Source organism: Canis aureus, chromosome 20 (assembly GCF_053574225.1).
Source record: "Canis aureus isolate CA01 chromosome 20, VMU_Caureus_v.1.0, whole genome shotgun sequence".
Classification (NCBI taxonomy): domain Eukaryota; kingdom Metazoa; phylum Chordata; class Mammalia; order Carnivora; family Canidae; genus Canis; species Canis aureus.
In genome coordinates, this window is record NC_135630.1 from 22,976,994 (window position 1) to 22,991,083 (window position 14,090).

The window sequence follows — 14,090 nt, forward strand, 5'->3', positions numbered from 1 at the left end:
ATAATTAATATAGTCACTACCTAAGAGGTGCAGTATTAATATTGGTTCAGACAAATGAGATTCATCTTATGAGCATTTCCCAATAACCTGTGCTGTAATTATTAATAAAAAAGAAAGTCAATCATATTGTAGGACATGTTTGTTTTTGCCTATCACCTAGAATATTACCTCGCACGTAGCAGGTGCTCAATAAATATCTGGTGGATGACTATAAACAGTTTATCTGAATAGTTCTGATACAAAATTTAGTTCAAGGGTTGGCAAACTTTTTCTTAAGGGCCAGATAGCAAATATTTTTATCTTGTTGGCCAAACAGTCTATGCAACAATAGGTATGGCTGTGTTCCAATAAAACTTTACAAAAATATGCAGAGAGCACAGAAGTTTTCTAATCTCTGCTAGTTTATTCTGTATCTATTTAACTGCTTTACATCTTCTGTTAAATTTTCCTAGGAATATAAAAATAAATTGCTTACTTTTTCAATTCTAACCAACTAAATCAAATAAAACATAGCTACAACAATAACACACACAAATTCCAGTTCTTCCTTTTCTCCTTTCCCTCTTTTCCTTTCTCTCTGTTTTTTAAGTGAAAATTGATAACTTCACTTAAACTGTGAATAATGCTACTACACTGGCTGATGGTACACCATAGATTTTATGAGAGAGAACACATACACAGAGTCCTAGCAGTCATCTGAATGCAATGCAAACATCAGAGTTTGAATTCAAGTTTATTTATTAACACAAAGCATAAGGTGATCAAAATATTAAATATACAATCAAAAACATTAGCAAGACTTTAAGAATTAATTTAGTTTAGTGGTTTAAAGTATGAAGTCTGAAATTGAACTGCCTGGATTTGTTAAACTGCCAGCTCTACTGAATTAGGCCATTTACTAAATCTTTCTAAGGAACAGTTTCCTCAGCAGGAAAACAGGGGCAATAATAGTGACTACCACACAGGATAATATTTTTAATAAAATAATCAGCCTTCTACCAGCCTTTGAAAAAACACATCTATACTTTCTCAAGAGGAAACAAGTACATCATCAAGCCTGAAAATATGAAACTAATGAAATACTCCTAAATATTGAGAAGTATCCTAAGTGTGCTTCTCATACATTAACATTCAATTTTCTTCACCTTTCTACTTTAGTAAAATATACTATCTCTTGCTTTTATTACATCTAATACTCTTTTTTTGCACATTAATTAAAAAAAAACTTCGAATCAAGATTTCCAAAAGGTAATAGTATTATAAGTGGCTTATCATTTTTTCCATAACAAAATATACTTCTAAATAAGTCTGTCAACAAACATGTAACCGTCAGGCCATAGATTTTACTGGCTTAATAGACTGAAAAGTGCTAAAAAGTAAACACTATTACTTGATATACAACATAATGATCCAAAGCACTTGTCTGGTTCTCCTGCACTGTCCCTTCCAGGGGACAGAGGAAGGAGGTATAAAAGTGTATTTTCATAATTTTAGCTATACTTTATTACAGTAAGAACCAGACTGGAAACTGTCCTTAACATATGCAAAACAACTTTTATTATTGAAGAACTTCTCTAAAAGATTCATTTGTAAAATCTCTAGTTTGTCAGCCAAATTCTTTAAGAATCTTTCTAGCACTAAAATTCTACTTCCTTCTGCACTAAAACCTGGGTAGCAATGTTTGAAAGCAAAATCTTTGCTAGGATGTTCTGGGCCTAGTACAGCAGTGACAGGTCTGTGTAAATGGATTATCAAAAGATAGGCGAAGGCTGGGAAAGAACTGAGGTGCAAAATGCTTTATCTCTGAGTGAAGAGGAACTGTTGCTGAAGCAGAGCAGACATTTTCCTTTGCATTTATGATTAAAAAGTTTTTCTCAAGTGCGTTTAATGCTCAGGTTTATTGAGGTCCGCGCTTTACATACTGTAAAATTTACCATGTTTAGTTTTATAGTTAGAAGGGTTCTGACAAACACATATAGTCCTATAATCACCACCACAACCAAAATGTAAAATATTTCCATCATCATCGAAAGTTTCCTCATGGCACTTTGTGGTCAATCCCTTCCCCCTGCAACTCCTGGATCTGATTTCTGTCCCCGTGGTCCTGCCTTTTCTAGATTGTTGCATAAACAGAATCAGTCAGTATATCCTGTAACCTTTTGTGTTTGGCTTCATTCACCTGGCATAATGCTTTTAAAATTCTCCCATCTTACTGCATATATTAGAAATAATGTTTCCTTTTCTACGGCTAAGTGGTACTTCATTGTGCCTTATTCGAATTTCTTTACCCGTTCATCAATTAATAGATATTTGGGACTGTTTAGTTATTATGAATAAAACTGCTATAAATATTCACTTTTAGGTCTTTGTGTAGACAACTGTTTTCATTTCTTTTGGATAAATATCTATGAGTAAAATTGCTATATATTAATATAAGTGTATATTTAACTATATAAGAAATTTTTTATTTAAAAAGGTTGATAACTTCACTTACACTATGAAAAGAAAGGGGCACCTGGGTGGCTCAGTGGTTGAGTATCTGCCTTTGGCTCATGTCGTGATCCTGAGGTCCTGGGATCAAGTCCTGCATCAGGCTCCCCACAGGGAGCCTGCTTCTCCCTCTGCCCATGTCTCTGCCTCTCTCCCTGTGTCTCTCATGAATAAATAAACAAAATTAAAAAAAAAAAAACAACTATAGGAAAAAAGCTACTACATAGGCTGAAGGTACACCACAGTTTTTACAAGAGAGAACACACACAGCACTAATACTGCACATTTTATTGAGCTAAGCAATACATTGGTATTACATAAAATATATATGCTTATATTTGACTAGAATCAGAGATTGTAAGCAAATCACTCAGCACACACTGGGTGCCTAGTGTGTACCCAATGACTGCTAGTTCTCTCTCTACTGTTCAACTTTCCCTTTTCTCAATGTTCCTACCTTATCCCAACTCAAACTTACATAGCCTACACTTAATTTTAAATCATTATTTGTTACGTAAGTTATATACAGTAGGACACACACACACACTTCATCTATTGTTTTTTAAAGCAAAGCCAGTTCCACCTATTTTCTTAAGCTGTCTTCTGGATGGAGGAGGAGAAACCTGTGAAGGCGGCAGATACTGTACTGGGAAAACATTTCAGATAAGTATCACCACCTTGTGTCAAAACAGGGTAACTGCAATACCAAATTCATTGTAAAATAGAGACCAACACATGATAGAGACCAAAGGCTATTAGATCTAAGATCCAATCTACATAGATTATACGCCAGTACAACACTGCAATCAAGGCTTAGACTGTGCATGCTTTATGATAATACTTCAAAATTTACCTGTATTTCAAATTAGATAGTACATATCCTAAAGAAAAGAACTAAGTTTTCTTTTATTACATGTCCCTCTCTGATACTTTTGTACACCCCCTCCAAAGGCGCATGTACACACACAGATACACATCTGAATAGAATGCCAGGCACAGAAATGGTACATTATCATCAATTCTCTCTATGCACTTTAAAAATAATCGCCATATTGGCCCTTCTACAAATGACTTTACAACATTCAATACAGGGCTTCAGATTTGGTTCTTGGCTACAATGAACATCAAATATGAGATCCTAGGAGCATTAAAAATACATGTGAAGAAGCTTTTTCAAATTTAAAAGTGACTCAACTTTAAATAATCACATGTTTAGACATTTCTGCTTTAACTCAAAATTATTCTTAAAGTTTTAAAAAACAGCATATTAAATGGACCAAAACATTACAGATATTGTAACACTGATCAGACATGTGTGAAAGGAGAAAATATGCGGTTCAACAAGTTTTCCTTTTTCTAAGAGTAATAAATTTTCAGTGAAAAAGTTAAGGTGTTCTTCAACTGTCAACCATAGTTTTTATTACACAACAGCAGCCTTAAGGCTGATTTATGGCTTTCACCCTTTTTCTGACAATCAAGTGGTTAAAAAGAAAAGCCATTTTTGCACACCTGGATATTTGCTTGCTTTATAACATGTTTGAAGAAAAGAACTTTTCAGTAACATGAAAGTTTGGGGAGGTGACACCTGAAAAAGCCCCCACCCCCCAAAAAACCCTCAGAAATTTGTTTGGTAAATAGTATCCTTTTATGCAACATTTGGAAAATCTATTATTTTCTGTCTCTAAGTCACAACATAAGAGAATTTTTGGATGTAAACCATATATCCGGGATTATCTAGTACATTCTTGACAGGCACAGAAATAATGGTCCAGAGAGGCTAAATAATTTCAAAGGATACATAGTTTGTTAGCAACAGAGCTAGGAATAGAAACAAAGATCCCCAAATCTGTGTCTGTCTGCCTCATTTTCCCCATTGCTCATTTCTCACCATCAATTCCTAGCCTTTCTCTTACATTCTATATATAACATTCTAATTCCTATCATCTTTGCCATCCGTTACATGTGCCAACCTCCTTTTCCTCTAGACCCATTTCTCCAGTTAAACTACTTACATGATGCAAAAGCCCCCTCTCCGATGCTATACATACTCCAAAAACTCATCTAGAAATGTTAAGATTTGGGAAGGCCTGTGCCCAAAATGCTATAAATAAAATGCTCAAAGAAGAAAATTACACAGCTCCTCATACAATACAATACTTCTAGCATCACAAATTCTTGAAACTGCAGCTATAAAAGTGGAGGTAAGTGATGAGGACATTAACCACATGTTTCAGCATTGTTTTAAAGATAAAAAAAATACTTTAAAATAATTTCATTTCTAAATTTCATTGAATGTAATTTAAATTTTGCCTATTTCCATTGGAGAAAACAGAAAGCATTTCAGAATATGTATTCTTAAGGTAAATTAGGTATATTTTACTTTCTTAAATTATATAGGTTATTTTTCAAAAGTCAAAAAACTACAGAAATTCTTCTTGATAATTAAGATATATTATACCTCTGCTATTAATAGATGTAAGACACACATAGAGTGGCAGAAATAGAATCCCACACTTGACAAATTATATCTATCAGATCTAATATGATGAATTTAATAAAATTAATTCCTCTATTTCTAAGTCCTAAAGCTCTAGCAGCTGCTGGCAGAAACTATTGGGACTTAGGAAAACAAATCTCTGGGGATCCTTGGGTGGGCCAGCGGTTTGGTGCCTGCCTTTAGCCCAGGGCGCGATCCTGGAGACCTGGGATCAAGTCCCACATCGGGCTTCCAGCGTGGAGCCTGCTTCTCTCTCTGCCTGTGTCTCTGCCTCTCTCTCTCTCTCTCTATCATAAATAAATAAATAAATCTCTTTAAAAAAAAAAAAAAAGGAAAACAAATCTCTGGAAAGCATATGAAGTAGGAAAAGCTCAGAGGAGCTGAACTTGAAGGAAGACCTCTGTATCTGATCGCAGTGTGTCTCAACTTCTAAGACTTAAATCAAATTAATAACACAAGCCCAAGGCAGGGAAGCTATAACTTAACAGAAAACTCTGAGGAAAGACTTGGGCTTCTTGGTTTTGTTTTTGTTTTTTCTTGATGACTTTAAATTCAACAGCACTCCACAGTGTGATTCAGCTGGCAAATAAACTACCACAATGCTGGAATGCATTAGCAGAAGACATGGTATTCAGATTAAAGGCATTAAGTGACTCACTAAACTCTGGTACTGATCAGACCACAACCTATTACAGTATATTCATTTGTGGATGCCATAATTTCAGAGAGAAAGCAACAAATGGACAACAGTTTAGAGGGGGAAAAAAGGACAAGAATGCCAAAGATGAAATAAAACAAGATGTCAAGTCTGGAGAAGAGAAGACTAATTGGTGAGATAGAATATAAAGATAAGACACATAATAGTTTTCAAACATAAAGAACCATACTAGAAGAAGGACTAAAAATTGTTCTTTAGAGAACTCTGGCTGGTATGTTGAAGCTTTGGGGAGACACATAGCAGCTGGTTCAGGAGAACAACAAAATCCTAAAAATAGTCTGAGACAAAGAGGGAGTGCTCTATTTCATGAATTAATAAGTACCTGCCCCATTAGTATAGGGTGAATAAGCAAAAGATGGAGAAATGATGATTAGAAATTTTACAATGGGGTGAGGGGCAGTCAATGTATCAGAAAGTTAACCAGACTATCAAAGCCTTCCAAGTTCTCTCTGATCTTGAAAGAATTGAAATTAATTTCTTTTACACTTGGGTGTCAAGGGCAATATGTACAGTGTTATTTATTCTAACAGAAGACTAAATGCACTCCTATTTGCATGTTGATATCAAATATTATTTGCCAAACATCTAAACATAGAAACTTAATTTCTCAAAATTTAAATATCTGAGCCTAAAAATTCCTATAATAATACCAAAAAGGGCATTCAACTCACAATTATAAAAAACTAAAAGGTGGGATGCCTGGGTGGCTCAGTGGTTGAAGGTCTGCCTTCAACTCAGGGTGTGATCCTAGAGCCCAGGATGGGGTCCCACATTGGGCGCCCTGCATGGAGCCTGCTTCTCCCTCTGCCTATGTCTCTGTGCCTCTCTCTTTCTCTGTGTCTCTCATGAATAAATAAATAAAATCTTAAAAAAAAAAAAGTTAAAAAAAAAGCCACTAAAACTTTAAGATTCAATATGCCATGAAGAAATACATTATTCATACAATTAAAAAAGCTGCATTTCTAGATTTATGGATTTTGGTGAGTTATTCAATTGTAAAGAATAATTATTTAGTCTAAAATATATTTAAAAGTTTAAATACTAAAAGGGTTTTTTAAAAGGATTTCATTTACTTGAGAGAGAGGGAGAGAGAACACAACCAGGGGGAGTAGGAGATGGAGAAGCAGGTTCCCCACTGAGCAGAGAACTGACACGGAGTTTCATCCCAAGACCCTGGGATCATGGCCTGAGCCGAAAGCAGATGCTTAACCTACTGAGCCACCCAGGCACCCCAGAAAATTACTGCAATATATTTAAACAATCTTCAGAAAAACTTTGTGGCTCATGGATGAAACACACATTAAGAGATATTACTAAACTTCTAAAAATTTACAAGAAAATATCAATGAAAAAAAAAAAAAGAAAATATCAATGATCAGTAAACTTTTTCTGTCAAGATCGAAGCGGTAAATAATTTAGGCTTCATGGACCATAAATACTCTACGGTATTGTAACTACTCTACTACAGTAGTACAAATGAAGTTGAAAACACTACATTAACAAATTAGGGTCATTATGTTCCAGTAAAGTTTTACTTAAGGAAATCAAAATTTGAATTTCATCTCATTTTTACAGCTCACAAAATTATTCTTTTTCATATTATTCAACAATTTAAATATATAAAAACCATTTTCAGATCATGAGAGATATAAAAACAAGTAGCTGCCCAGTTTGCTGAGCCCTGGGATAAACAGCCTTTATCTTATTAGCATCTAAATGAGATATGACCCATATATACATACAACCTCTGATGGACTTCTCTTTTGTCATCTTTCCCATCCCCAAAGTGGAAACCCTTATAGCTGCTACTGTAATAGATATGGTAAAAACACTTGAAGCCTTAAGAAAACAAAACACACACACAAACACCTTCTGATAATGACAAAACAACTTCTGAAAGTCCTATAAAATGAAGGTAAAGCTGAAATTGGAAGATAAGCTTGGAGGAGGCCTCCCAGACCTAACTACACTGCAGCTCACTTTATAACCCCCTAAGACACTCCACATCATTTTGATAAACAATATTAAGGATTAGTAAACATTTTTCCTAAAATACAAGAAAATAAAGAATTATGATTTATTTAAAATTTTAATGTCTATTAGGTTAAGCAGCTTGCTTTTGAGTTCCAACTTAGCTGAGAACAGTAATATTAAAAGAATGGCATGCACGACTAGGAAAGGTAGGGAGAAAAGCCATCCACAAACATATCTGTACCTTTTCTTCTAAAGGTACTTTTAGAACCCAATTGACTTGAAAATTGGAAGCCACATATGTTTAGTTTCTCATTTGCTGACATTTCTGAATATGCTAATTAAGTTCCCATGTTACAAAGATATCCATAAAAGCAACTTTTAATTTGCAATATTTAAGAAATAAAAATGTTATATCATATTTACCCCATCAAGCACATTTCCTCTCCCAGCAAAACTGAAGGAAATTAATGCCAGTTTATCATATCCATGAATTAAACATACTAAGTTAGAAAATGATTCTGAACTCTGAATTATTCAATATTTCTACACAACTTTCAAAATTTTCTTCAACTGAACAATCTTCCATAGAGGATTCAGAGCAGAATTTTCAAAATTCTACAAATTTACTACTATAAGAAAACTAGCTTTATAGGCTATGTACTTTACAGTAGTAATAATTATTGAAAGCCTACTATATACCAGGTACCGATACTAAAAGTAACCAAATGACTAAATTAAAAAATATTCATAAAACCAAACTCTTTTGAGGTTTTTTTAATGCCTAGGAAAGAAGACATGACCACTTCTTAATATTCGACACAAGTGCATGAAATGCCTTGGATTGCACATTATATTCTTCTACAAGGGCCACACAAACAAAAGCCTAACAAAGAACAATATAAACTCCTAGAGTTTGGGCTCTTTATTATTTGGGCATCAATAAAAATTCAGTTATTTGCTATTCTTAAGTCTCTTAATGCTGAGGAAATCCAGACCATCATCCATCTAAAGACAATGTGTCAACTTGACATTATACCATCTCATTAATCTTCATCTATCCCTCACATCCTGTCATTCTTATGCAAAATGGACATTTGGGGATAGGAGTTCTCTTCACTTACTTATCAGCTGGAGGAGAGAGTAGTACATAAAATGTTTATGGAGACTTCAGGATATCACCAGGGACCACAAGCAATCACTTTACTAAGTCTAGTGCGCTACATCACAACTAATGTATTTGACGTGTAAATATGACATACGAGGAAACAGAATAATGTGATTCTTGAACTATGTGTCTTACTTCCTTTGCTGAATCACCAGAATCCCCAAGAAACTCCAGCTTTAGTTTCCCCAAACTACATCAAATTTAAATATTGTCCATGAAGGACACAAATACATACAAGATATGGGTCACACAATGATGCCAATTTCACTCCTCTGGTAGTCCAAGAATTCTCCTCTTTTTAGCATACTAACGTACGGTCACCATGACATAGAGGTTGTGGGTTAACAGGCAATAGACTTGTAAAGTATGCTAGCAAATTTATAAGGCCAAACACCTTAATTAAATTTAGCCAAACTTAGATCAAATGTATTATTTCTTTGACACTAAAAGTGTTTTTTTTAATTCGTTTTAAGAAAAAAACCAAAAACAATAAAAACCCAAAAAACACCTCTTTACCTTTTAGCATCAGCACATGAAATTTACTTTAACTCTTCTGTCAACTATATTTTTCCTATTACAGTTTCATCCAGACAAGGAACTGTCTAGTCAGTTCATAACAGGAAGTTTTGTTTTTATATTGCCTTTTAAGACTGTTTAGTTTCTACAGGACCTTCAGGGCACATTTTGAACGATCACCATGTTATAATCACACATGCACTGAAACTTTTTTATAGTGCTATTAAATAATATACAAATAATACTCTAAAACTGTTCTTCAGAGGAAAAAATCTGTAAAGAAAAGGACTTTTGATGTTGGTATATATTATATGAGTAATAACAAAAATGCAATTAAGAAAAAAATCCATATTCCACACAAATAGAGAATTCTACTTTAAACAGAAAAGAATTAAAACATTTTTTACAAAGATCACTGGTTATTTAAAGTTTGTTTTTTTTCCCCACAGAATTACACAATATGCAGAACATTAGACTCTGGTGTAATGTACCAAATTCAAAGTTGCACTTGAAAGCACAGCACATTATTTGATGATCCTGAAACGATTCTTACACCATTCAAAAATGTTTATTTCCCATTTACCAATTTTATGTTTTGCTGCTAAGAATAATTGTATTATTTCATCCTTTAAAAATTACTATTTTTTAAAGTTTTTCTTTATTTATTCATGAGAAACACACAGAGAGAGAGAGGTAGAGACACAGGCAGAGAGAGAAGCAGGCTCCATATAGGGAGCCTGATGCAGGACTCGATCCCGGGACTCCAGGATCAGGCCTTGAGCTGAAGGCAGGAACTTAACCACTGAGCCACCTAGGCATCCTTTTATCCTTTACAAATTAAACTTTATAAATTTTGAAAAATTTGAATACTAAATTAAAAACCTTTAGATCCCCCTGACCTAGTGAAAATAAGTCTTTGTATCTAATTAGCAAATACTTTCCATATCTTAATTTAAATGTGCTCATCCAAAATTAGTTTGTTAAAAAAAGCTGGATTTCTAATATCTAAAAATTAATCAAAGAATGTGCATAAATGCAAATATATGCATATACACATACAAACACACAAGCATATATAGAAGTACACATATCTATATACATAGATATTTGCATATGTTTATACTTCTCTCTGAAACATCTTTTTTTTCTCTCTGAAACATCTTAAACCAAAAGCTAATAAATCAAGAAGTGTTAACAGTGTGAATTAACATTGATACTTAAAATATTTATTTTGGACAATCACCTGTTTTTAGAACTGATGAATTCAACATAACATTTTATAAAGGGTTAAAAAAACATGGCTTGAATTTCAGCAAGATATTTCCTAAACTTTAATTTCTGAAACTCTGTGATGCTGAAGACTCATGGGTTGTGTTAATGAAACACTTCATCTGCCTTCCTAAGGCAAACATTATCATCAGGCAAGAAACACAAAAATGATGCAAAATCTTTGAAATGTAAAAAGAAAAAAAAGAAAAAAAAAGAAAAAAAGAAAACCACTTTCATTCCTTCAATCTCCTGTCTTTGGAGACAACTTCTGCCCAAAATCCAGTTACATATTTTCTCTAAGAGATCCAAGATATCCACAACTAAACTATCCTAAAAATATTAGAATGGAAATTCTCTACCATCATCTTGGGGATTTTGACTTAGAAAGCTGAGCTTTAAAAAAGGTCCCAAACCTAATAATGGCCCAAGAGTAACTTCTAATCTCTACATTTATCTTTAAAATTTCTCAAGGTCTATTATACTAGGCGTTGGAAAAACTAGCATAAATTACATCTACTGTAAAACACAACAGTTACGGTTCAATTTAGGTCTTACAGGGGGAAAAGTAAGCAAAACAGATTATAAATCAATAATTCCACTGTTAAGTAACAAACCTATAAAGTGTTACACATATAAAGAACATGAAAAAATGTATCCTTTACAAAAGGAGTTAAAATTTATTTATCCTTTTCTGTTTCAAGAGAGATTATAATTTGAAGAAAGATATATCTGGACAAGGCAAGGCAAAGAAATGCTGCATCTGAGAAACCAGCAGATTCCACAGAACAAGAACATTTCAAAGGAGCTGGTTCATAGCCAATTATATGACAGGCAAGGGTAAGCTGGTCTCTGAGAGGGAAGCCTGAGTGGCTCAGCGGTTGGGCATCTGCCTTTGGCTCAGGGCGTGATCCTGATCTGGGGACCGAATCCCACATCGGTCTCCCTGTGAGGAGTGCTTCTCCCTTTATGTCTTTGCCTCTCTCTCTGTGTGTGTCTCTCAGGAATAAATAAATAAAATCTTAAAAAAAAAAAAAAAAAAGCTGATCTCTGAGAAAGTTAGAAGTCATTCTTTGGACTTGAAACAGAATTCAGATAGGACCAGGGAGAACCTGACAAGTATTGTGGTAGGAAGACTTCTAGTACAGTCACAAGATTCTGGTCCCCTACATGGACCCACACCTTCTCGCAGTGATTAAATCAAATTCTAATTTAGGCCCTGCTGTGAGGCGCTTTTGCAAATGTAATTAAGGTCCTGAATCAGCTGACATGAAGGTGGAGAGATACTCCTTTGTTGATTAGGTAAGACTAAAAAAGACATTGGGCTTTTCCTGGCAATAGAAGTTTAAAGCACAAGAGGGATTAAATATGATGGCAATTCTCATTGCTTTCTTTGAAAATGGAAGAGGACATGTGGGTGGTCTCTAGGAGCTGACAGTAGCTCCCAGTTGACAGCCAGTAAGGAAATTCAGTCCTTAGGCCTATAATCACAAGAAATAAATTCTGCCCCAATCATGTGAGCTTAGAAAAGGAATACTAGCTCCTGACAACAATATAGTCCAGCCAACACCTTGTTTTCAGCCTGTAGTGAGCCTCTGGAACAGATAACTCTGTTGTGCCATGCCCTACAGAAATACTAAAAAATGAGTGTTGTATAAAACTGCTAAATTTGAGGTAATCTGTAACACAGCAAGAGAAAAGTAATACAAGCACCAATCAGGTGGAGTCAGATAGCTTGATTTAGATGAACCCAGAGAAGTTTACTGTAAATCCAAAAGTCCTGTTTCAAGAAATGTATTTAACATTGAGGACACACTCTATCAACAAACCGAAGAAGTCAACTATTAGATTAGGCATTGTTGAGAAGGAAACCTAAGACATTTCAGAGCTCATTAGCCATGGGGTAACCAGAAGAAATGTCATAAAAATATAATGTATTCTTACTAGGAGAGAAAGGTTTCTTTCCTGGATTTAGCACTTTTATTTGTGAAAGTGAAAGGTGGGATTAGGTAATCTCTAGGGGCTTTTTCAGCACTTTCCATGATACTTCTTAAAGTACAGTCCTTTGTTTCTTTTCATAGACATCAGAGGGGTCTGGACCCCTGGGGCATGGACCCAGATTCTATAAGTGCTTAGAACATAACTATCTTCCTATAAAACACTGTATCAGAAAAGGAACAATTTATTAAAGTCCAAAGCTTTCTCACTTTTATTTGACCAAAATGTCTTTATCTTATAGTAAAATACCTAACTGAAAAAAAGTAAAGCTTGTTTTCCACGTGAAAACTCCTTTCATATCTTTGAAAGGATCATTTTTTCTAAATCCGATTTTAAAAACTGAAACTCTGTGTATATGTGCACAGGGAAGGAGGGAGGAGCTCATAAGGTCATATGAAGCAATAATGTAAACAAAAAAGAAAAATTGGTTCATGCTACAGGAGAAAATTTTTACTCTTAATTTAAATCCTTGGGAAAAAATTATACATTGCATATAAATTAGGCATTTAAAATTTAGTGGATTCTCTTTATTAAAACTCTCGCAGGGAGATTAGGTGGTAGCAATAGCTTGAAAGGGTTAATTTTGCAACTACATAGCTTAGTATAATGCTGTAGCCTAAGTTATTTCTAAGAGAGATAAAATCCATTGTCCCCCTATCCTCATCACCCTAAAGCAACTGCTAGGCCAAGAATTCTAAAAAGTTGTTGACAGTAACTTGAATCTAACCTGTATTAAATAGCCGGAAATTTACCTTAATATGAATGAAAATGTTAAAAACTTCTCAAAAATAAGTCAGATGACATAAACAAAGAATTTCAAAACTTCAATTCTCTACCTGAAAGTTTGATGTGACAGTAAGGGAGGGGAAATTCAAGGAGTTACAAAATAGTTTCATTAATATCAAATCATAAGCAATAAAAATATAGAAGCTTTACTTTGTTCTTTTCCTTTAGTTTAAGATTTCTGGTAACTTCTAAATAAAAAACTGACTACAAGGCAATTTGATAGGAAAAAAAAAAAAAAAAACCAACAACCTAGTACAATCAAATGACCCAGTTCTTGATTTTACAATATTCACACTACTGTCTTTCTTACCTTGTCTATCCTATCTGGGCGGTTAGTAGCTGCTAAAATTGTCACATCCTTTAACTGTTCAATGCCATCCATTTCCGTTAAGAGCTGAGCCAGAACACGGTCAGCAACATTTCCAGCACCTGAAGAACTAAATTTTAAAAATATAGTTTTAAAATTCTTTATCCCCAAGTACTTTATTACTTTTAAAAGACTGTATATTCTATAACACGAAAAATTATGTTTGCTTCAAAATATACAATGCTTGCTTCAAAATTCATTACTTGTTGAATTATCATAACCTAAAACTAACATTATTCAAATAATTTCTTTTCCTCCATCGACAACTATGCTCATTTTCTCTCCAATAATGAAATATATAGGATTATTTAAA

General features: G+C 34.1%; 1 protein-coding gene across 7 annotated transcripts in view; it reads right to left on the reverse strand.

Moving 5' to 3' along the window:
• The window catches only part of AFG2A (AAA ATPase AFG2A), a 353,318-nt gene that overhangs the window by 219,867 nt on the left and 119,361 nt on the right, over window positions 1-14,090 (reverse strand). For all 7 annotated transcript variants that reach the window (XR_013358870.1, XR_013358872.1, XR_013358871.1 and 4 more), the window contains exon 14: window positions 13,721-13,847. Coding sequence is in view for 4 of the 7 variants with exons in the window: in XM_077861116.1 (XP_077717242.1) it covers window positions 13,721-13,847 (127 nt within the window). In the remaining 3 variants the exon portion in view is untranslated. The remainder of the gene's footprint in view (window positions 1-13,720; window positions 13,848-14,090) is intronic.